At 36.3% G+C, this 25,494-nt stretch overlaps 3 protein-coding genes and 2 pseudogenes across 4 annotated transcripts; 3 read left to right on the plus strand and 2 right to left on the minus strand.

Moving 5' to 3' along the window:
* Positions 1-356: 356 nt before the first annotated feature.
* Positions 357-2,251, plus strand: LOC132161592 (aldose reductase-like; annotated as a pseudogene). The gene is made up of 8 exons (XR_015909334.1): positions 357-546; positions 737-787; positions 870-946; positions 1,031-1,118; positions 1,226-1,431; positions 1,522-1,593; positions 1,691-1,933; positions 2,021-2,251. The product of XR_015909334.1 is annotated as an aldose reductase-like (transcript).
* Positions 2,252-2,385: 134 nt separating this feature from the next.
* Positions 2,386-4,949, minus strand: LOC132161591 (putative protein phosphatase 2C 65). The gene is made up of 5 exons (XM_059571744.2): positions 4,734-4,949; positions 3,508-3,876; positions 3,153-3,270; positions 2,832-3,055; positions 2,386-2,734 (listed from the first exon to the last, which is right to left on the minus strand). Exons 1-5 carry the CDS (start codon positions 4,947-4,949, stop codon positions 2,435-2,437), a joined length of 1,227 nt encoding a protein of 408 aa, XP_059427727.2. The 3' UTR covers positions 2,386-2,434.
* Positions 4,950-7,073: 2,124 nt separating this feature from the next.
* On the minus strand, positions 7,074-9,153 carry LOC132162080 (methyltransferase). The gene has a single exon (XM_059572327.2). The coding sequence runs from the start codon at positions 8,811-8,813 to the stop codon at positions 7,272-7,274; it is 1,542 nt and encodes a 513-aa protein (XP_059428310.2). The 5' UTR covers positions 8,814-9,153; the 3' UTR covers positions 7,074-7,271.
* A 9,778-nt stretch (positions 9,154-18,931) lies between these two features.
* Positions 18,932-20,339, plus strand: LOC132161865 (CASP-like protein 4B1). Its single transcript, XM_059572071.2, has 3 exons — positions 18,932-19,382; positions 19,491-19,626; positions 20,022-20,339. The coding sequence occupies exons 1-3, from the start codon at positions 19,105-19,107 to the stop codon at positions 20,211-20,213; spliced, it is 606 nt and encodes a 201-aa protein (XP_059428054.2). The 5' UTR covers positions 18,932-19,104; the 3' UTR covers positions 20,214-20,339.
* A 1,397-nt stretch (positions 20,340-21,736) lies between these two features.
* LOC132191362 (CASP-like protein 4B1) lies at positions 21,737-22,522 on the plus strand (annotated as a pseudogene).
* The last annotated feature ends 2,972 nt before the right edge of the window (positions 22,523-25,494 follow it).

Consider the following 25,494-nt stretch of genomic DNA (forward strand, 5'->3'; position numbering starts at 1 on the left):
AGTAAACATTTAAATTTTGTTGATGAAGTCCCTTATGATCAGGAAAAAACAATTTCCTGAAATTGATATATGTTATTACTTGATCTCACATCCATTTTAAAAGTGAGAATCACAAGCATGTGAGAATTACATGAATTTAATAGATTAGTGGAAAGAATTTCTTCAGAATCATTTCATAAACTATAGTGGCAGCACAGCAGAAAAGAGGAAAAATGAAGAGGCAAACGTGTAAAAGAGCTGAACCAGACAACGACACGCCAGCACTAGCGGCCTTGAATGTGTCTTACATGCACCAAACCATGGAGCCCTATATATATACACACACATGCATGATACATCCATCTCTACCGCCAAATCCTCAGAAGTCAAACCTTCTTGAAGGGAAGAAAAGGAATTAAGGCACAGCCACAGGCAATGTTTGCACCGCAAGATCAAGAGGCACAGTCCTTCAGGCTGTTGAGTGGCCACACTATACCAGCCGTTGGATTGGGCACTTGAAAGTCTGGTTCCAAGGCCAGGGAATCCGTTTTCACTGCAATTGTTGAAGTACTGCAGCCTACCGCTTACATTTTCATTTTTCTATTGTAAATTTGCAATTGTTCTTCTTTAATAGCTCTCTTGGGTTTTAGAAGGGTTCTGCAATTTTTTTTTTCCCCCGAATTTTTTCTGCTCTATGCTGCTTCTTATAACCTGTCATTGTAAACTAATATGAACTGGGATTTTTACCTTTGTGCAGGCTGGTTATAGACACATAGATACGGCTCCAATGTACGAAGTTGAACAGGAGGCATATCTCTCTCTCTCTCTCTGTTCTGAAAAGCTAAATAGGCAGCAAGAAAAATGACCGATACGTGTGTGTCTTCTGGCAGGTTGGGCGCGGAATCCAGGCTGCCATGAAGGAAGCAGGGATTGAGAGGAAGGATCTCTTTGTCACTTCTAAGCTATGGTAATTAGCTGGTAAATCTTAGTTAATGAAGTAAAACTATGCAAATCAGAAACTTATTTAATGTTATGTGGAGGGTGATTTCAGGTGCACCGACTTGTCTCCTGATAGAGTTCGAACTGCTCTGAAAAATACTCTTCAAGAGCTCCAACTTGACTACCTAGATCTTTATTTGGTAATCTTTATATGTAATTTTCTCTTTATTTTGTGCTTGTCACTTGAATGTGAGGCTGTGGTTGCTTTGTCAATGCTTTTGTGACTTCGAATAATCTTGTATGGCAGATTCATTGGCCCTTCCACGTTAAGGATGGAGCCAGCAGACCTCCTAAAGCAGGGGAGATATTGGACTTCGACATGGAAGGGGTGTGGAGAGAAATGGAGAAGCTTGTCAAAGAAAATCCCGTTAGGGACATTGGCATTTCCAATTTCAGTCTGAAGAAGTCAATAAGCTTCTGGGCTTTGCCCAAACCACTCCCTCTGTGTGTCAGGTGATGACATTACATTAAAATACATATTTATACAGAACTTAAATGGTATATGTATTATAAAAAAGAAACCAAAATTGTTTTGGGGCTCAGGTGGAGATGCATCCTGGTTGGAGAAACGACAAAATGCTGGAGGCATGCAAGAAGAATGGTGTTCATGTCACTGTAAGGCTATTACTGATCTGGATGAGCTCATGAGCTATTGATATTTGTTGTATGGTTCTGCTGGTGATTTTTGTGCATGAATTAAATTCCCTGCTAGGCATACTCACCACTGGGGTCATCAGAAGGAGGCAGAAATCTGCTCCATGGTCAGACGGTTGAAATGATAGCAAAGAAGCTGAACAAGAGCCCAGGACAGGTGCTGGTGAGGTGGGCCATCCAGAGAGGGACAAGTGTTATCCCCAAATCAAACAACCCCGATAGGATCAAAGAGAACATCAAGGTGTTTGGGTGGAAAATCCCAGAGCCAGACTTCCAAGCCCTCTGCAGTTTCCCGGATCAAGTACTTTATAGTGCCATTTATTCTATATTCTTAAGAGTTTTTTCTCCTTTTATATTACAATCTTTTTCTTGTTGGTTCTGGGTGCAGAAACGAGTGCTGGATGGTGAAGAGTTTTTTGTTAACAAGGAAGAAGGGCCATTCAAAAGTGCAGCTGATCTCTGGGACCATGAGGACTGATTGCTCTGTTTTTTTTCCATTAGATGAGTGGCCTTATAAGCTGACCCCAACTTTTGGGGAAAATAAAAGTTTTCTACTCTGTTTTTCACTCTGTTTTCAACATATTACATTATCTTAAAAATGTAAACTAATAAAAAAACCGTAAATTTAATTATTTAACTAGTATTAATTACTCACAAAACCTCAGGGGTTGAAGACAAATCCGACGAGAAAATCACTCTGCTAACGAGCTTCATACTCCTAAAAAAGTGCTTCAATTGATAAAGCTGAAGGACATAGACCTATCTAGGGGTTGAAGACAGCAATCGTCAAAACCGAGTTTAATTACTTCACTTTCTTTGAGCCTTGCCGTTTACATCTGAAGGACATAGACCTATCTAGCGGCCGTGAGCAGCTTGCATCACAGGCCGTCATTATTCCCGGCCCCGGCGCCGGCCTGGTCAACGTAGTTGGTGGGTTTGTGAGGAACAAGCATATGGCTGTACAATCGTCAACAGAGGAACATGGGTATTTACGCCTCCACGCTATAACCGCACGTTTTACCAACAATTTGGCTGCCATGGATCGCTTCTTTGAAGAAGCAACGATTCTTATAACTTCAATGTTTGTTAATACATCCCACACCTGCGAAAGGCAATCAAACCAATATCTTCAGCTCCTCAAATTCAATATATATATATTCTCAGATTTTGAATTGAATTGTGCATTCGAAAACTCTTACTCCATCGGTTGCTAGAACGATAAATTCATCATTGTCTGTAAGCTTCCTATAGGAAATTTCAGGGGTTGAGATGAGGCCATGATCTTTGAGGCAGAAATCTCCGAAAGCCCTTGACATAGCAAGACCAGGGCAGTCTTCATCAGGCATCCATATTCTATAAACATCAGGTTCTTCATGCATTGCAAAAACTCTGCCTCTACAATTTCTGATTCTTTCAGCTTCACCTGATTCAACATCAGAATTAATAAACAATGTTTATTTAGGCTTAATAGTTTAGTTTGTTCATGCTTTGAGGAAGAGAGAGACAAAAAAAACACCCACTTAGAATATCAGGTTTCATGTCAGCTGTGAGTTGAATGGGAAGAAGTTCATTATTGTCTCCTCTAGTGGAAAGAATCGCACGAGAATCTCCCAAGTTGGCAATTATCAAGTGGCAACCCTGAAAATTTGGAAAATAATATATATAAAAAAACTACAGATTAGTCACAGCAGTTTTGTTATTCGGATTGCTAGCAATTAGTTTACAGCAGTTTTGTTATTCGGATTGCTAGCAATTCGAACTATAAATATGAGAGAGTTCATAGGAATTCTCTCACATTTATGTCCGAATTGCCAGAATTGCTAATAATCTGGATCGTTCAATATGAGGCTCCTTCAACTTTGTCTCTAAAAGTACCTGTTTAACTACAGCTACGGCTGTGCTACCACTGCAAAAGCTATCAATGGAGGAATCTTGACAAAGTACTTCGTCAGTTTCCTTGAAAGTTTCAAGCAAACTGGCCTCCCATGAAGGCAAAGACAGATTTCTACTGTTATTATCGCTAACGCAATGTATGGTATCGTCATTGTTGTTGTGATTATCATCATCGTCTTCATCAACCAAATCAACGTCACTATATTTGCTGCGGTTGATTCTTGAGAATTTAAGTGCTGCGGAGAGATTTAAGGGTAAAGTGTCGCGTACATGGCGTGCAACTTTGTGCCCGGAGGGACCATGACCATCGAACACGCCGCAGAATAACATTTCTTTATCACCAGTAAAACCCTGAAATATTAATTTTACACGAGTTTAATAACATAACACTCAACATAATATATTAGATGAAAAAAGAAAATGAACTAGGCCGATAGTCCACGTGGCACTTCACACGTCAGCAACTAAGAAATTAAATTTTATTGTGGCGGACGTCAGTTTGATGTAGATTGTTCAAATGAATGCGTTGTCTAGCAAAGTGACATATATAAATGCATGACAGGACTAATAGTCCCCGTCAAAATTAGGGTTGGACCTTCATTCATACTTGGACCCTCTATGAGAAATCTTAATTTCGTCCTCGTATAGAAGATTACCCCTCATGTGGGTTCAAACTCATTTTTAATAGTTGAATCCTAACACATAAAATATTTAATTTAAATGATGAGTAAATTGAGGGAGCTGAGGTTCGATTGCAGAATTTTTGGTTCTGATATCATGTTAAACTACTAGTTATCATAGGACCATTGGTTTTGATACCATATTAAACTACTGGTTAAGCTTTTGGAATAACTGGTAATTTAATAAAAGAGATAGAGCCAATAACAATTAAACAAAATTCTGATGAATAACAAAACACAATTGGAAAGGATCTTCTAGATTACAATGAAAACATTAAGTTCACCAATTTGGCAAAATCGCATGAGAAAAAATATCAGATTGAAAAGATAGAAAAATATATGTTTTCAAAATTACAACCAAAAAAAAAAAAAACGCATTATTGAAGTGTGATTTTAAGCCAAATTTTATTTTTACTAAATATTTAATTGCATTTTCAAATCACTATTTTTTTTAAAAAAAATAGCAGAATTTGAAACCGCAAATCCGAAATACGTGGAAGAAATGCAAAAGATAGAAATGAAAGTTACCTCCCAAACTGTCATGGAATCTTGATTGATTCCTTTTCTTCCTTGCTGGGTGTACATGGATGTGAACCTCGAAGGCCCTTGCAACCTTATACGAGCCCCGCCGTCTCCATGCCGGATATCATCCTCTTCATCAACTTCGTCTTCCCTTTCATCCACGTCTTCCTCCATGGACGACTCTCTGTACATGCCATCCTTACTGCAACAGACTCCCCCCATGTATGGAGCTCCACGAATGACAATTTCCAAAACAAAGAAAACCCAACAAAATCCAAGCAAAAATCCCAGAAAGATTAGGCGGGGGAATGAAGGAAGAAACAAAAAAAAAAAAATTGTAGGATATATCTAACGACAAATAATGCAACAAATGATTAGAATTTAAGAGTAAAAAACGGCGTACTCCTGTTTCAATGTGTCTTGGGGTAATTTGTTCTCTGAAAATATGTAGAGTCGGAGAGCTTTTTTCTCACAAAATGCAAGGGAGACACAACCTGTTGCACAATTACCGGAGTACCGTACCTCTCATTTATTGTAGGCTAAATTTAGTTTTATTTATTACATTTATATTTCTTAAAATTATAATAATCTTTTTATCATCTTAATATTTATCACTTATATGGAATTTTATGTATAGAAAAAAAAAAAAAATCAAATTTACTTCCTAATTTTTCATGGAATTTCAATATAGTCTCTAATTTTTCAATTTTGATAACTACAACCTTATGTTTTCATATGATTTTAAATAGGTCTCTTAGTTAAGTTACATCTAATTAATTAACGGTATGTTATGTAAGACCAACCAATTAATATCACGTGACTCTTGTTTGACACGTTATGTGACAAATATTAACACATGATGTGCCAAACGAGAGTTATATGGCATTAATTGGTTGGTCTGATGCAACATATCGTAGTTAATATTGTAATAATCCACCACAAAGTTATTGTAGAACATTTATGGGATCCTCTAATCCTATTCTGGTAATGGTTAAACAAATATACAATCATAGTGTATACCTTCACTTAAGGTGTAATACAGCTGCATTATGATCTAGAACCATGAGATAGTCAATCCTGTTACCCTTTTAGCTGGAAGTGAATTTTTTTAAAAAAAAAATTAAAAAAAACTTCTAATGTAGTGGCTAAAATTTAGGAATGGATATTTATTTATTTTCTTCGAGAACTAATATCACCATATTAAAGGAAGGAAAAAAAAAAAAAAAAAAAAGAAATTGTGCATTTAAAAGATAACATTTTAAATTAAGTGGTAATTAGAGAAGCGGTGCAAATGGTTAAAGAAATTGGATAAAGAAGGGAAGTGTAACATGGAAATAGACAGAGCATAGGATGTAGGATTTAGATGTTTAATCGGCTAAAAATGATAGGGATTGGGTAGGTACTAGGTAGCAGAGAGAAACATTGTTTAATTAATCCAAAAAGTGCTGACAATGATAGGTAGTAACAGAGGGTAATACTGTTTATTAATTTGCTTTAATTGGGTTAACTCTCCGCTAATTTCATGACAAATTCGAGAATTTTTGGATAAAGATTGTCAAAGTTCCACAGCTCCGGATCCCACGAAGCGCTGTTGTTCTTCGTCCTTTCCTGTAAAAACAAGGAGCGATGATAGACCCCGGTTTTAGGCCCATGGATTCAGTGGGTCTGGCGCTGACATACCACGTACTAGCGAGGAAAAAGGTCCGCCCTTGTCATGTCACGGGCGATTGCACAACCAATGAACACAAAGAAAAAAATGGTATGAGAATGAATGAGACATCACATCCCATTTCATTTGGATCCCCAATTAACGCCTCTCTCTCTCAGGTTTATACAACAATTCGCTTCTAATTGGTAAAGCACCACGACAACAAGTCAAAATCACAATCAAACTTCCAAATTTTGGGAGCCTTTTGTGCCAATCATGCTGTATCAATTCTCAACAACCCCACATCCCCCCCCCCCCCCCCCCCCCCCCACCACTATGTAGCCCATTGGCAATGTTGCTGACTTGCTGTGAAATAGGTTGGAGATTGTACCAATCTCAATCACCAATATGCTCCTCAATACAAACAATAAAGCTGCTTTACACCACCTTCACTAGATCTTGCTCATAAAAATTCATACATACTATTCTAACATCAGGATTTTACTTTAAAGCCAAGAAAATCCTTTTTTTTTTTTTTTTAATAGGTAAATTACACACCCTCACCCTCCACCTTGCTAAAAACAATTTTAACTTCATAGAAACATATACATGGAATTTATGATGAGTACTATAATGCAGAAAATAATAGCATTCTAAACATGAACAGAATGGAAGTAATGAGGAAATCTAAAGCTCGATTGAAGAAGAAATTAAAGCACTTTCAAATTGTGTTCAGCTTTAAACAAATGAAGAACAATGAACAAATAAAATTTCATTTTCAGCTACAACCCTTGACATCAAAATTAAAAAAAAAAAAACAAGAGAAAACTACAACCTTTCAACTGTAAAAAAAAAACAAAGAAAAAGATGTCACAAGAGAATGTGTATAGTTGCTGTTACCACCACTGATGAACAAGAATCCCACTTTGCCGCAAAGAAGAGAAAAGATCCAAGCATTGGCCGTAGGTTTTCTCATACTTGGGACTCCTCTCACCAGGGCAACATCTCTGCCACCGATTGTAATGACACTCGAGAAATATCTCGTCGATCAAGCAAATCGCCCCGGTCTCAAACAACCTCGGAATCAAATCGAACTCCGTCCCTTCCACATCCATCTTCATCACCACAAAGTCCTTCTCCGACACCGTGTTCTTCAGCCACTCCGCAAAATCAAACCCCTCAATCTCATTCACCTCACCGCCATTCCCGCCGCTCAAATGGCGAATTCTACCCATTCCTCGACCTTTATCATCGACATCGCTCTTGCCCGGATCGTGATTAACCTCAAACAACAATGTCTCATTCCTCACCCACGCCGCGTAAGGCAACAGTGTAACCTTCTTCTTCATCCTATACTCCTCGTGAAAAGCCTTGTCCGCCTCAATCGCATACACTTCGAAGGTTCTGTTTTGCTTTGGGTATTGCTTCCTGAACCAACTTCCTATACTAGACCCGTAACTCCTAGCCCCAACATCAATGTACACATACCTATTCTTAAAGCTTATATCAGCCATTGACGGTAAATACCTTATCTTCTTTATATTCCTCTTCAACGTGATCCACGGCTTCAATGGCTCCTCCGTGATCAACGGCTCCGCGTTTCGAACCAGCTTTCGCTTATGCCCCGGAACCAAGCACTTGTTCTCCGAATTGTAATCCGGTTCGGGCTTCTCAAACTCGCTGCCAAGATTATTGGTTTCCACCCGTTTTCGCAGAACAACTTCGCGTATTTGAGGCGTCGACGAATCCAAGCCGTCGATGTCGCGTGATTTGATTAAATCGCAGGAATTGAACAGCTCAAGAAAGGAATTGAAGCTATACGTGTCGTTCGCGCCGATGTGGACCACCAGAAACCCTTCGGGTTTCAGCGTCCGTTCGATCTCCGCCGCGAGATCCACCGGCCGGGAGGCCTTGTCGAGGCGGGCCCCGCCGGAGAAAACGAAGTCAAAGGTGTCGTCGCCGAAAGGGATTTTGTTCGGGAGGGCCTTGATTACCAAAGGCCGCGAGGCCTTCTTGAAAATTCCGATCGAGTCCTTCACTCCGATCTGTCTCAGGGTGTAGACGTCCTGTCCGGTCGGGGACTCCACGCACAAGGCCTTCGATTCCGGTGAGAGGCGGTCCTCGGTGATCAGATCCTGGAACACCGAGGAGTAGTAATGAACGGCCTCGATCCAGTCCTTGCTCGTGTAGAGATCCCCGCCGTTTGTCGTCTTCACGACGTCGCTCGCAACAATGGCCGAGGCTCCGGGGCCGGCGCTGGCAATGACGAAGTTGAAAGTCTCCGGCAACGAGAAGAAACAGAAGTCCCCGACGTTGCAAGACTCTCCGGTTATCGTAACAACGTAGGCAAATCGGACCACGATGACGAAAACGCCGAACAAAAGCAACCGTACCAGAACGTTCCTCAAACAGCCAGGCTTCCCTGTGGTAGGCTCCATGCTTGTTATGTTGCACCCTCTTTTGAAAAGATTGAGAAAATACCCAAAAAACTGTAGTATGAGAGAAAGGGGGAAAGGCGGAGATTAGCGAGAGCAGAAACGAGCGGAGGTGTGGTTGGCTCCGACCAAGGAACTTCCAGGAGAGAGGTAGTTGCACAAAATAGGTAAATAGAGATGAAAAGGAGGGGCCAAACGGGAAGACATGGTAGGGTTTTTGTGGGCAGGCGAGGGTTTCTTTTTATGGGGTGGTGGTGGCGATATCGGAACCCATGATTCTCTTTCCTTCACTCGCAGTCCACCACCGAGTCTCGAGACGGGTTGTATATGAGGAGGAGATAGAGACTAAAGCTGGAGGTGTATTAAGGTTGAACGCGGCGCGGTGACCGGAATAGCCGGTTACAACGCGTAAAAGGAGCGGATAGAGTTGCGTGGAAAAATTGAGGACTATGTCATTATCGCTAATTAACAAGTCTTCCCCTATTAGAAATATAATTGGGAAAGACTTCAAATTTTCTATAAAAAATATATATTTTTAATAATATTCTATATACATTTTTTTGATATGCATGAAAGCACAAATATCAATTTAATAAAGACAAATGCTATAGGTCAATAAGTTCTTCATATTTTACCCATATTTTTTTTACAAATTTAATATATCAACCATTAGATTTGTGGAGTTTACCATTGACTTATATGAAGTTCATAAGTCTACAAATCTAATGATTAATTTGTTAAATGAGATGGGTCAAATATAAGAATTAAGATCCTTAACAATTTCTCTATTCCAAGAGAAGAGAGGGCTGAAAAATTTGTAAGAGATTGATAAAAGAGGCCCCTCTCACATATGACATATTTCTGCCCAACCAGGAGGATGCAAGAGTACTAGCGTGGATCTTTGTCCCACCGAAATAGAGATTAACTATTTCACGATAAAAAATTGTAATTTGTTCTGTCTAACGATGCATATAATGTTATGCGATGAATATGTTGCAATGTCATTTAATTTTTTAAAATAATGTGGCATCATATATATATATATATATATATATATATATATACAAAAATAAAAATCTTAACATGATTTCAATGTGCAGTAGAAAATAATTGTTTTAATGGTTAGTTAGTAGAAGTAGTATTCAATCCAACTAACACCATAATTTCAATTGCCACTTTGTATGGAAGGTTGTTGTAGTTGGCATAACTAAAATCTACTACCAATTATGGAAAACATTTATAACAGATTCGCAGCCTATACTCCACTGATGGACTAGTGGGATTATGAGTTGGAGAAACCATGACAAGTACTAGTCAGCCACGTCATTATCTTTCTATCTTCATGCTAGTCTCAAATGACACTATCACACGATTCCCACCCATTACTCCAATTTCTATCCTCTTTTTATCACTTGATTGTGGGGATAATGCAAGTCCAATCAAAGGTAATGGGCATTTTTTTCTTCCCATTATCCGGGCGGCTGTGATTTTTGTTTTTACTTTTATAAGTAAAGGCGAATAATAGATTAAAGATATGTATGCCCGTTCATTTAAAATTATATATCTCTTGATCTCTTTTCATAAAATAACATTAATAATTATTCCATATAGTCTTACTCTTCTCCTTAATAGTTACTTTACTTGAGGAAATACCGCTCCTACATCTCGTCTTTCATTCCCTTCCCTCCTCTTTTACCGTTTTCCTCTTTTTCTCATTTCTCTTTTCTCCTTCCGTCCCGCAGCCACCTCCCCATTGTCATCCATGACCACCACGGTAAATCTCTCCTCCCTCCGTGTTGGCCTCTCTTCTAACAGTCAGTTACTACTGATTTACATTATCACATTTTGTATGCTCTCTACCTATAAACCAGTGCTTCATAACATTTATGGGACATTCACACTATTTTTGTTGTTGATCTTTTTGATTATCTTAAAATTATTATTATATTTTGATTTAATTAATAATTTAAAGCTACATCAATTTTAATGACATAAAAGAGACATAGAGGTGACATTTATATTTATGAGTGATTAAGGAAAGCGAGGTTAATAATTTTCCTTACAATTTGTCTCGTGAAAGGAAAACAAAATCACCGGATATGTCGGTCAACCCACGGACTTCTTTGGGAAAATAGCAACACGCCAAAGCGACATAGACGCACCCGGTGGGCGCACCAGACGCCGAAGTAGCCGTTAATAAGTTTTGGTTCTGTTACCCAAAAAAAAACAAAATGAAAAACGTTTTGCACGGAAAATATCCATAGTGCCCTTCTTGGAAAGCCCCAAACGGCAGGTAGTTTGGACCACCGCGGGAATAAAATTCTTGCGATGCAATTGGGGAATTCAGTGTCCCACCGCTCACATGGGCACACAAGGGCTGTAAACGAGGACGCCAAACCTCACTTCTTGTTTGTTTCGTTGGTAGTTAATACAGCTGGCGCTAACTAACAAAAATGAATCACATTACACATTGTTCATGCATCTTCCAATTTCCACCATTTTAATGCTTCATATTTGAGGTGGAACTAAAATTTTAGGTTTGAGGTGACAAAATTTTTTTTTAAAAAAAATGTAACTTCACTTTTAGACTCTTGAATTACCACACGATTTGACAAGTCCTCTAAACTTAAAAATTTTTCAATTTTTCAATTTGACAATTTGAACCCTTAAACTCTCAATTGCAGTCAATTTGAACTCCTTCGTCAGATTTAGCTGTTAACTTGTAATAGAAATACCTAAAAAGACCAAAATATTCATGATTTTCGTTTTTTTTTTATTATTTATTTTTAATTTGAAATTCAGGGTAAATTTAGAACATTATAAAAAAGTTAGGGGTATAAACATTATTGTCTTACTTTTAACGTTTAAAATCTAATGGAGGGATTCAAATTGACTGCAATTGAAAGTTTAATAGTTCAAATTGAGAGGTTTTGAAGTTTGAGGGGGCTTGTCAAATCACGTGGTAATTCAAGGGTCTAAAATAAAGTAAAAGTAAAAGTAAAAAAAAAAAAAAAAAAAAAAGAAGAAAAGGTAAAAATCTATTTTTAAAATAATTTATATGATTTTAAAAAAACAAAATAAAAATTATGGAACCAATTCGAGCTTCTCCCCTATAGTGGGCCAATAATGATCTTGAATTTAGATTTGATGAGTTCAAACATTGTCTCTATAATTTCATTCTCATTTCAATTGAATATTTTAAGTTTTGAGCTCCACTTATTAAAAGAGACAGAGTTCAAACTTATAACATATTTTCTAATACCATATTCAATTATTATTATTATTATTTTCAAAAATTTTAATTGATAAAAATTGATAAATTTAGTAATTACATTTATATTCTAACAATAATTAAATTCACTACATTTTTATTACCCGAAGCATTTGGAATCCCATCCAAGTGCTGACAAATACTCACCAATATCTTAAAACAAAAAAGCAGTCTCACTTAAGAAAACGGCACAAGCTTATCCATAGTGTCTTGTCCTCAAAACAGAACATCTCTTTTAATAATAGTGCCATGAGTAAGGCTATTGTTTGTGTCGTATCTCTGAATACGAAGTCAGAAAAAAGTTACCATCTCCAAATATTAATGTGGCACTACTCATGCCATCAACCACACACAACATAAGAAATGAGCCTTACTATTAGAATAATTATACAATTTTTAGTTAATAGTTGACTACGAATTAAATTGTTTCTTAAGAATATTGTCAGCACACAAATTTTTTAGGAATTCAAACATGTTAAATGACAATTGATATTTATTATAGTGGGTTGAAATAAATTTCTCTCAAATCAGTTTGTAAAAAATTTATATCTTATTGTCAGCTAGCTATTTATACTGTAATTATGAGAAAGCCTTTATGAGACTCACAGCGTTACCTTACCTTACCTTCACCATGATACGGATTCCAAGTTCTTATAGCAGAGCATGAGGAGATTTATCATCAATATGATGCTGGGAATGGAAACCAGGAGCACGACTGGAGTCTTCGTGGTCCAAGATAATAAAACCATCAGTAAGAGTAACGTAAGCATAAGACTTTTTGGTAGTACCGACGAATTAGACGGCCGCGGCGATGGAATCTGGGGCGGAGGACTCATAGTATCTCTCTAGATCTGGCAAAAGTGAAAGACCTCCTAACGTAATTCGAATGGGGGCTAACCTGACCGCTAAGCCCACTCTGGCCTCGCAGGGCGGGCCCCGTGGTTGCGAGCTGGAGCTGCCATAGCTTATGGCTAGAGCAATGGGAGGGGGCCCCGGCAGAGAGAACAGTAAGGATAACGAGCGCTCCGCCCGCTTGGCATACCTCTTATGTGCGTCTTTCTATTTAAGTAGGTGACTGAACTATCTAAACCTTTGTTGTTTTCGAAATCATTCTCGTAATTCATTAAAAGGAAAAAAAGCTAACATCAAAGGTCAGCCATTACAATATCAATGACATATTGATGGGCTTCTTCTCTTACATAGAGTGCCATCTTTGCAAGCATATGATCGGCTCCATTATCCTCCCGTTATACATAAGACACTCCCATAGCTGAAAGCAATTCAGCAAAATATGGGCATCAACAATTAACTGTCCAAATTTAATTGGGAGACTTAATTGGGCAAATAAGTCTCGTATCAACTCTTTCACTAATAATTTAAACAACAAATCAATTTCGATCCCAACAGAAAAAAGGATCAAATAAATGGGCAATAAAGAAAAAAAAAAACTAATTGATACTATGGGTAAAGAAGAGCATATTGGGACCCAGAACAGGCCAAAACTGGAAAAAGCATGGTCCCACAGCACCGTTAATAACGACTTTTGGGCACGCAGGAAGTCGCCAAAGCAATTAAAGGGCGTCGACATCCGTTAAATGCAGCCGGTTTCAACGGCATTATTGACAGGGCGCTTTTTACACCCGGCCCGCTAGATTCATGTTGTCTCCATTGGAGCTTTCTAGCAGCAGCACATCATGTTAATCCCACCCACCCACATCCTCAATTATCATACCACTTTTTCCTCTTTTTATTATTATTATTTTTTTTTTAAGTCATTAGCATAATGATAAGTTTGAAATAAAATGACCTCATTAGTTTTTTATATTTCTAGTATTTATTTATTTTTTAAAATATAATAAATATTGATTTGGTTACATGCCATGTGAAGTGGGGTGTATATGGATTTGTGATCATTTTTATAAACCATAATTATAATTTATTCATTTTTTTTTTCTAATTTTGAGAGAGATGAAGAAGCAAACAATAAATAAAATATATATTTATTTATAATCTATTCACAGCACTTAATAATAAGCTTAGTAATGGATAGACCCAATCATGAGATCCGACTTTCCAGCCAGTTGATAATGCAAATGAAGACGAACAAAACATTATGAAGCATGTGGAGACATGTGATCATAATCATTTATCATCTCAAACCAAGTCAGCCCTCTTCTCCATACTAAAACCAATTTTGTTATGAATAAAATAGTTTAAGTATATGTTTTATACATGAAAAACGGTGCAAATATTAAATTTGTTAATCTTGATGAAAATTCTACATGTCAAATTGTTTTTATAATTTTCAAACTATTCTTTTAGAGTCTGATTGGTCATGTGATTTTGTAGGCCAATCGTAGAAAGTGTCTCGTTTGGGAGTGTACTTTTTTAAAAGGGAAAATTACATTTTACCCTCTAAAAGTTTAGGGTAATTTGCAATTCGACTTCTAAAGTTTTAATTTTGGCAATTTACCTCTCAAAGTTTCAAATTTTTTCAATTTAACCAATTGTATCTAAAACTTCCCATATTGCCCCTATTTTTTTTATATAAAAAATTATAAAAAAAAAAATTCGAGGTGGTCGTAGCCACCCCTTTGGCCATCTGGCCATTTTTTCACTCTCAAATTTGTTTTTTTTTTAATAAAAAAATAAAAATTAGGGGCAAATAGAAATTTTGGGATAATATTGGTCAAATTGCAAAAAATTGAAACTTTTGGGGGTGGATTGCCAAAATTAAAAATTTTGAGGTCGAATTGCAAATCGCCCCAAACTTTAGGGGGTTAAAGTGTAATTTTCCCTTTTTAAATATTATGGTTTGAAAACGTAAAATATTTTATGCTTTCAAATCACAGGTAATGAGGTGTCTTTTTAAAAACGTACAATTTTAAATGTCAAATTACGATTTTATTAAAAGCTTAATTGTGTTTTTAAAATTCATGTTTTCAAATTGCATATTCTAAAGTCACTATTTTTTTTATAACATGTTTTGAAATCACAAAACCAAAATGATTCTTAATCTTATATAACAAAATTGATCGATACGGCAAATTCAGTAGATAAATTTCTTTCAAAGTACTTATGTCAGTAAAGCATGCATTTTCACATACATTTTACACATGTCGGTTTAATAGATTGAATTTGAAAATTTTCCATTTATTTAGTGAATTGTGATAAATACAAGGACCAATTTATCATACAAGAGGATAAGCTTAAATAAAATTTGAGTAATTTTTTAAAAATACAAAAATGATCAAATAGGAAATATAATAAACGAAAGAAGCATTGAAACAACAGCTAGCGCATCCGCTATCCCGTGTGAGATTGTGGGTCCAAAGGAGGTTTCTATTCTTCTTGGCTTCCAAAAAGCATTCCAAAAAAAAAAAAGGGGCCCACTCTCAAGAATATGATTCTTAAATAGTCTAATTATCTATTTCATCGTTATAACTTTAAATTTTAATCAAAGCAAAAGAAAAAGAGAATTTACAACCTTTACTTGCTTTGCACTTTGAGTGCCGGTTGAAAGTAATACAATTCTTTTTATAAAGTAATACAATTCGTTAGTAAGCCTTTGTTAGTAAAATATTTAGTACTTTTAGCATTTCTCTTTCAAATCACATATTTTAAAATCACAACTTTTAAATCGCATTTTTCAAAATCGAGAGTCCAAACAAACCCTTACTATTTTAGTCATTGTAATATAGACTGTCACGTAACAGTTAACATAAAACTTATTATGTTTGCCCATATACTATGTAACACTTTATTTGATACTCATTTTCATAAAATATAGACTGAATTTCTAAAAAATTATAGTAAAAATTATAATATCCAAACATTTTCCTTACCATTTATCTTGAGTGTAAAATAATGTTGTTGTGGTTATTATTATTATGATTATTATTAAGTTGTTAATTGTGCATTTAAGCCATAGACTAAACCTAGAACATTTCATGTCATTATTCATATCCACCTCGAAACTGCATTTATAGAACTGTTACATCCGACTGGTATCCATGTGGAGGCTAATTATCATATCATTCAAGAAAATTAGTTCAATAATGACTAATTACAGAGAACATTTACAAACATCACCGGGTAAATTGATCGAATATGAAAACATTTTACAATTGATTGTCGGAATTGCACCTAGCTCAAACAACCACAAACAAAAAAAAATTGCAGAATCCACCTACCTACCCAAACAGGTAAGACATAGAAATCCTTATTCTGCAAATGACAGAAATGCAGATAAAAAAAAAATAGAGATTAAGAAACATGTGAACGTAGATATGATGTCGTGTCAGATTGGAATTGAGAAAGGAGAGAATCTTGAAAACTAACTGTAGCTGTGGAGCATGAGGTAAGAGGGAGCATTATTGGGAGCTTTCTGAAATTAATTGTTCCACGTGAATGATGAGGTGTCGTTGCTATCGGCAGCATGCAGTACAGCTAACATTCTTAATGCTGGAGGGAGGAGCGGTTGATTTTGACCCAATATGGGTTGGACGGTGGAGATTGCTCCATGGGCCTTTCAAAGGGCAGTGCCGGGTGGATGCCTCCATAGAATGTGCATGTAGGACCCACATATACCCTGGACAGCATGGCAAGTTGCCCTTGATATACACAACTCCAAAGGTGTAGGGTATCCCAAGCTGGGACGGGAGGGCGGGGAAGGGCATTTGGTTATGGTTATGGGTATGGACCAAGAGTTTTGGGCTATGCTTGCCCATCTACCTTTGGGCTTTGGAGTTGGTCCAGGCCGACTATTACATGATTAGGTTTTCGCCTTTTTGTATGGACTATACATCGTTTTTTATTTTTTATTTATTTATATATTTTTTATTCTCACTTTACTGATATCTGTCTTTACTTTTATTATTATTTTTTAATAAAATTGAGTTGATAGCTGATTAGCAATACCACATAATAGGATAAAAGTGTAGCATTTCTTATGGAAAAATTATTGGTGTTAATATTTTTTTTTCTTCATATTTTTTTTTTATCTCATTTTACAAATCAACCATTAGATTTGTGGACTTATGCAGACCTACATATTAGTTAATGGTGACCCTAGAAATTTAATAGTTAATCTATTGAATTTATAAAATAATATAAGAAAAATATAAGCTAATTATTGACACCAACTTTTCTCTTTCTTATGGATATGTAAGATTTTTATCTCTCCCAATATAATATGACTTTTAAAAATTATTATTGAATCAAAATTCAATAGTAGTCCATAAAAACTTTGCGGCACTCTTGCTGCCCAAATGAACCGTCGACAGAGCTTATTTTTACGATTATGCCCTATTTCCCTTTGCCTTTCACGTACCAACCCAACTTATGGGCTGCCTGAAAATCTTCATCCATGGAGGAATGGATTTGGCTTACATGCTGTTATTAACAACATGTATGCTGTAGTTTAAGCAACGGTTTACGGTTAAGATTGAATATCTCAAAATCTTTCTTCATTTTCTCTCTCCTATTAAATGTTTCTTAAAGTAAGTCAATTTTGAGATTCAATTTTGACCGTTACTTACACTATAACATACATACTATTATTAAAATAACAACATATAAACTAGATCTGAAACTTACATGCCGTTATTTTAATAGCATAAAGTTGTACATGCCCAAAAAAAATAAAAAGGTGCCCATTTAGAGAGCGAAAAGAACCTGAAATGGCTTCGCCTGTTGATTATCACCAGGACTTCCATTACAACGACAGTTTTGACCAACACAAATGGGTTTATAGTGGCATTACCATAACGTGGAACGACAATTCCTGACATGTCGTTTTATAACATTTTTATTCATGAAATAAAACAAACCGAGTCAACCCGTCCACTTCCAATGCCAAAATGTGGCCACAAAGGCTGTCTCACTTTGATTAGACCGTATCACCCGAAGTTAGTTCCAACTATTCCGTTGTTCTGTTATTTTTATTAATAATACAGAATTTTAGCAATTTTGTTATTTACATTACTAATAATCCGAACAATAAATACAACAAAACTCTTATGAAACTCACTCCCAACCTGTTGGTGAAAATCTATTCGAGTAAGTAGGTCCCATGCAAGAACATAACTAAGTAGGGCCCGGGGTAAGGACAAAGTTTTCCTTCAAATTGAGCTATAGAAATTTTTTTATAAAAATGATACGTGTTCATTTTTTTTGTCCCAGGGTAATAGCCGCCAAAAATCTATGCTTTTTTTTTTTTTTTTTTTTTTTTAAAGGAAATATTCCCTCTAAAATTAACTTTTTACTCCCTCCAATTTTTTATTTTTATTTTTTGTCCCTTACACTTAAATGTCTTGTTTCACCCCTAATTTTTAGGAGTTTTTTCATATTTGTTGCTAAGATTACTATCAATCCAATTTGCAAAATTGCTAAAAATCTCTATAGAATAATTATATATTTTAAAGTTAAAACATTAATTTAATAGATTGGAATGGATTGACTAATTTTTCTCAAGTCCAATTTACAAGATTCCTTTGTTTGTAGCATTATATACTGAGAATCTTCTTCACCATATATGTTTTTTCAAAACAGTATTTTATTATATATATTTTTTTAATTTTTAGAAAATGATTAATTATTTAATTTTATTATTAAATGAAATTTTATGAGGATAAAATTTATGCCATTCAGAAAAAAAAAATGATTAAAATGAAAACATTTTTATAAGAATTATCTAGAAAATTTAGAAAATTCTAATTTTTAATAATTTCTTGCTTTTCGGCTGTACAAGTGGACTAAGTTCCACGTGGGCACACCAACAACCAACCTCCCGTGTAATAAAAGCAACTCTTCGTTGTCATTTTAATATTTTTCTTCGAAGAAACAAATTTCCATTTTTTCTTTTTTCCTTTTTTGTAAGTAACAAATTTCCATTTTCTTGTCCTTAGAAGCATCTCCCAAACCTTCTTCTGCGTTGTCTCATAAATTCATAATCATTCACCCAACACAAGTTCTTTTCAATTCTTAGCTGAATTCTGAGGAGTCCATCGATTTCAAATCAACATGTCTACGAATCAAGACAACCATACGCCGAAACAAGATGTGGGGTCCCCGCCAGCTGAGCCCACGGCACCTCCGGTGCCTGACGTGGAGAACCAGACCCCCGGGACGACGTACGGGGTCTCGGACATCATACGGAGATGGAAGAGAGAGGATTTCATAAATAGAGGCTCATTGGGCTTGAGGGGATTGGATTTGCTATTTTCTTTGCTGGCTTTTATCATTATGGCCAGTAACAAACACGGCGATTGGAAGGATTTTGATAAATATGAAGAATACAGGTGGAGTGATTCGTTTATAAGCGATTCTTGTTAATTGGGATTTTGATTTGGTTATGAAATTTTCTTCTTTAATCTTTTTGTTGTGATGGGTGTGTTGGGTTGGAATAGATATGTGTTGGCAATCGCAATTCTGTCAACCTTGTACGCCGTCGGGCAAGCGTTGCGACAAGTTCATGAACTTTGGACCGGAAACCGTTTGCTTCAACAGCGTACCTCTTCCTTGCTCGACTTCTTTGGAGATCAGGTTGGTCTTGATTCCTGTTGAATTTTCTTCTAAAAGATTGCCCTGGGAACTGTTGGGACACTAAACTCGAGTCTTATAGATTTTTACCCAATAATCTTACGTTAACCGCTCTGTTCTAATGTTAATACCCAATTTCATCTGATGTGAAACTCTTAAGGGGAACCCCATTTCATTATCAAAATGGTTATTTCTCAACGGCATTTCGTCGATCAATTTGTCTTCATGAGGTTTCTTTAATTTTTCTGGGTCGAGAAGTCATTAATTGGTCTGCAGAACGTTTCCATTTGTCTAATTTGTCTTTCTTTCTCTGCTCTGGGGAATTTGTGTGTTGACCGATTTTTGTGGCGCTATTGATTTCTTATTGAGATTGAGATTTGACAAATTTTTGGTTGCAGATTATGGCGTACCTCTTGATATCAGCAGCGTCTTCTGCAGTTCCCATGACAAATCGCATGAGAGAGGGAACAGACAACATATTTACAGACGCTTCAGCAGCAGCCATCAGCATGACTTTCCTTGCATTCTTGGCGCTGGCATTGTCAGCCATGATTTCGGGATACAAACTATCAGCTCAACCTTATATTTGAGATCGATGCCTTTTCTTAATTTTGCCATCGATCGATGATTCTTTATGTAATATTTGTTCATCTTCTTGTTACTTCGGGATGTTGTATGTAAATTTATACATGAGATTTCACAATGTATATGAATTACATTTGGTGGGAACTTTCCTTCTTCTAATAAGAAATATTCTTTTGGTTGTGTTTCTGTTAGGTTTTACGTTGTTGGCAAATTCTGTGTCAAAATTTGGTGAATTGCAAGTCTAGGGTTCGCGGTCGAGGGGGTTTAAAGTTGAGATTCAAAATTGTATTGGTCGTGATTGTTAGAAAACACCTATTCACCTTCCTTTAGGTGTTGTTCGGGGTCTTTGAACGAATTTGAATTTCAATTGGTGAGTGCATAAATTGTTAAGGAAATCTTAAGCTAGGGCAACCAGGTAGAAAGTGTACTTGAAGGGGCATTTGGCAATTGGTATTTTGCACTTACCATTGTTTGGATTTGGTTTCGTTCGGGGACGGAACCAAATTTTTTCATTAGAGACCATAAAATGACAGGTCAAACTTAATTTTGATAGGACAAGTAAATTTTAAAATAAACTTTTAAATTTGGAGAACTATAACTCTCGAGCCCCTAGTTCCGTCTCTGGTTTCGGTTATGGGGCTCTTAACCCACCTAACATGCTCATTTGGATAGGGTGGTTTTGGGCTAGGTTACCCATATGTCGAATTGGTGGCGGAGAGTTAAGAAACTTTTTGTATTTTGTATGGACCAAATTAAGGAGAATACACGCATTCTTGCTTGGTTGAGAGAAGGAATTAAGTAAAGGTTCTTTATAGTAAAATCTAGAAAAATCTTAATAGTAATATATACATTTATGTCAAAAATATAAAGTGATGTTATTTAGTAGATTGTCATTCAACTGAGATGACAAGGTTGTGAAAATTAGCATTTAGATTACCAAGAGCTTTGTAAAAAGAAAAATCAACAACAAAATTTTATTGCCGATCTATCCCAGTTGTATGATAGTGTTATCAAATAACATTTTTAAAAAATAAAAAAAGTTATTTTTTTTTGTAAATAATGCAAGTGTTATGATGGTAAAGAAATAAGCTGTCACCTTTTATTCATGAGTGGGATAAGCTGTAATTCAGTCAGTAAATTGTACTAGCTAATCTTAATCCAAGCGGTTCCGACTCTTAACCCTTATGAACACTCAATTTTCCTCTCATCTTAGACTCCTCAACCTAGCCTATAACAAAAAAATAAAAAAATAAAAAAAAAAATAAAAAATCTACAAATGAAAATATCCTAATAAATCCAAACAACCTTAATACATCTTCACAGGGCGTTTCTTAGCAATGTGGAGGGGTGAATTGGCCACATATATAGCTTAAACAACGTGATTATGCTTAAAAACATTATTTATTCAGAATACATCGCTTGAACTAAATAATTAAATTTCTTAAATTCTTATTTTAGTTAAATATTTTACATTCTTTTATATATACTTGACTGGATTCGGAGGCATTCATCGAATTCAAGAAAAACCATGTCGAATCGCGATGACGATACGCCGAAACAAGACGCGGGGAACTTCCCCCCAACCGTGCCGACGGCCCCTCCGAATGCTGACGTGGAGAACAAGAGTCCCGGTAAGACCCCAACTGGGCCCAGGACCCCACAGGTGACTGTCGTGGAGAAAAACACGAGCCCCCCTGGTACGATGTTCGGGGTGTCGGCGATCGTACAGCGATGGAAGAGAAGGGATTTCATGAAGAGTGGGTCGTTGGTGTTGACAGGATTGGCCCGAGCAAAAGCAACAGGATTTTCCTTAATCAACTTGAAGCATACAAGTGGAGTGATTAATTAGTTTATAATTAGTGATTGTTTGTTAATTAATGGCATCATTTTTTATACTTTTTTTGTTTTGATTGGAATTAATAGATATGAGTTTGCAATAGCAATTCTCTCCACCGTGTACACCGGCGGGAAAGCGTTGCGACAAGTTCGTGAACTTTGGACCGGAAAGCCATGGTTTCAACAGCGTACCTCCGCCTTGCTCGACTTCTTTGGCGACCAGATTATGGCGTACCTGTTGATGTCAGCAGCGTCTTCTGCAGCTCCCACGGCACAGCGCTTAAGACAGGGAATAGAACAAGAGGCAACAGACAGAGGGCAAGAACACTATTCAGATTGGAGTTCCTCGTATCATGAAGCAATAGCATTTGTAGACACTTTAGCAGCAAGCATCAGCATGGCTTTCCTTGCATTCTTCGCACTGGCGTTTTCAGCCATCGTTTCAGGATATAAACTGTCTACCCAATCTTATATTTGAGACGGAATTCTGTTTTTTCTCAGAAAGCCCAGTATTATCATCTTTCTCTGTGATTTTGTTTTATGTTCGTCAATCTTGAATAAGTATGAAGCCATATATATATATACTGTGTACACCCTTTTAAAGTATGAATGAGAAGTATATATACTTTTCCCTTAATCTTTTAAGTTCTCTGTTATTGTTCTGTTTAGTGCTGAAATTCTTCCCCTGCTGGGTCAAACAATTAAACCAACTATTTCGTTGGTGTCAGAACTCTACCATGAATATATCATTAAAAAAATCTAGAAAAATCCTGACACTAACTATAATATATATGTAGACTCATGAGACAATAAATGAAATTTTTGTAAATAACTTCGGCGTTCTGATGGTAATGAAATGAGCCATCCCCTTTTCATTCACGGGTTGGATAAGCTCCAATTTTGTCAGTAAATTGTATGTAGACAAATTGATAAGTACTGTTTAAACCCGAATCTTCGCACACTTACCGAGAGTTTTGATTATAGTCTCGGTCGCTGGATGTTCAATAGAAAGTATTTAAGATGTAAAAATTCCAGTTCACGAGAGACTCAGTCGAAGGGACTTGGATCCTCCATTTCTTGAGAAGAACAAGTTAGTTGTTTTTAGGGGGGGTAATTTTGTTATTTTTGAGCTCTCTGTTTTTTATTTGGACAAAAATGTCATCTTAAAACAACTAAATGGATCATTTTCATTTTAAATGAAATAAAAAGGATCTTTCTCCCAATCGACAGGGTGATTGTATCACATTCTGAACAAGGCTTATTCACAAGGTCTTACAAGTTGTCTCCAATAGCCTTGATCACAAGGATGATTGCAAGATGTTCGAAAGTGATGTTTTTCAAAGACTCACCTTAGACATCTTTCAAAGACTCACGAACAAGGCTTTGGGAAAATCGTATTTGAACTCTGCTAGACTAGAAAACCGTGAAACCCTAGCTAGCATGCGTTCAAATGCGTCATGAACCCATTTAAACATGAGAAATGTAAAAGACCCAATTATTTGGCCCAACCTGGCACAACTTACGAATTCTTTCTTAATTTTTTTTTTAAAAAAATGTCTGAAACAATAATAACCTATGTGATCATTCTTTAAACACTGAGACCTCACACTACGCTTTTTAGGAACCGACTTTCACCTAAAGTCTTTGTTTTCCTGGGGTTAATATAAAAATCATAACCTACTATTTTCATTAGATCCATAAGCCATTATTTTGTACTCTTGGATAGAACATGAGCATCCTTATGCCTTTAGTCATAAACCTCTCATAGACTTAATTTGTTTAAACAACACAAAATCAAACCTTTAACCACCAAAATTTCGGGTTGTAAATGAAGATTGGTCAGAATTCTGGAGTGACATATTGTAGTAAAAACCTAATGAGCCATTAGTTGGGTACAATTCAAGTTTACTATAAAGGTTTTATAAGTATAGTTGATTATAATTTAAATCTTCTATATTTAATAAGTTTAATATTGGGGTTGGCTAGCTACTCTCGAAATGGCTTTTTTTTTAAAGCAAAAGTCCTCAAAAATATTTTAATTTCGTCACCAAAATTGTTGCTTATACTGTTTTTTTACCCCATCTAACTGATCTTCGGGGTCGTTGGGCAAGCCAAATTTTTAATAAAAATATTTTAAAGAAAATTTTTAAAATTGAGAGAACCATGGCCTCCAAGTCCTTGGTTTCGTCTCTGGTTTTAGCTCCAAGCGAGCTAACTAGCCAATCTTGATCACAGTAGTTCTGACTCTTCTCACACTCAAAAACTTCAAACCCTTACGAACACTCAATTTTTTTTTTCTATAACAAAAAAATCTACGAAATAAAATATTCTAATAAATATAAACAACCTTAACACATCTTTACAAGGCGGCGCTTCTTAGCAATGTGGAGGGGCCACTTGGCCACATACATAGTTTGCCAAAGGAAGAGCCCCGCACTGTAGCTGGAACGGCACTGTTCCAGCTACAGTGTGGACTGACATGTGGCTGACTTTTTCAGCTTAATTTTTTTTTTTTTTTTAAGCAAAATATTAAATAAAAAAAATAAAAAAATAAAAAAAAGGAAAAAGCTGGGGTGGTTCCATCCACCCCTTGGCCAAAATGGGGTGGCCGGACCACCCCATTTTTGGCCAAGGGGGTGGCTCCAGCCACCCCGTGGCCGATCTGGGGGTGGTCGAACCACCCCCGTGGCCAAGGGGGTGGCCCACCTTGGCCCAAAAAAAAAAAAAAAAAAAAAAAAGGGAACGGGTGCATTTGGGGGTGGCCGGACCACCCCCAAGGGGCTGGGGGTGGTTTCGGCCACCCCACACCGGTAGTATGGGGTGATTGTAGAGACTTCAGCAGCAAGCATAGGCATGGCTTTTGTTGCATTCTTCGCACTGGCGTTTTCAGCCTTGATTTCTGGATATAAACTATCTACTCAATCTTATACTTGAGTCGATTTTTAATTATTATTATTATTTTCTGTCGATGGTTAATGTATCACGTATGTACTCTATATGTTCAAGCCGTTGTTTACTCTATATTGTATGCAAATTTATGTTTTAAACGCAGTGCAGATGGAATTCTGTTTTTCCCAGAAAGCCCAGTAATTCAAATGCTTGAATAGGAGTAGTGATATACACTTCCCAATTTTTATTTTATTTTATTTTTTAAAATAATATGTTACAATTTTTTGAGATTTATAGAATAGTATCCAATTTTGACCATAAAACCGCAATTAAATGATAATGTTATCTAAATACTCAATTGATAAAAAAAAGTACTTTTTAACACGTTTTACCAAATACATATGTAATTTTAAAATATAACAATTTTAAAAACGCAATTTTTAAAATTATATTTAATAAAATCAGACTCTCAAACAAGTCCTTAATAAATCTCTAGAAGGCGTTTCTTAGCATTGTCACGGGGCCAGTTGGCGACACCCACCCACACACACACACACACAT

The sequence above is a fragment of the Corylus avellana genome, chromosome 10 (genome assembly GCF_965113065.1).
Source record: "Corylus avellana chromosome 10, dhCorAvel1.hap1.2, whole genome shotgun sequence".
In the NCBI taxonomy this organism is placed as follows: domain Eukaryota; kingdom Viridiplantae; phylum Streptophyta; class Magnoliopsida; order Fagales; family Betulaceae; genus Corylus; species Corylus avellana.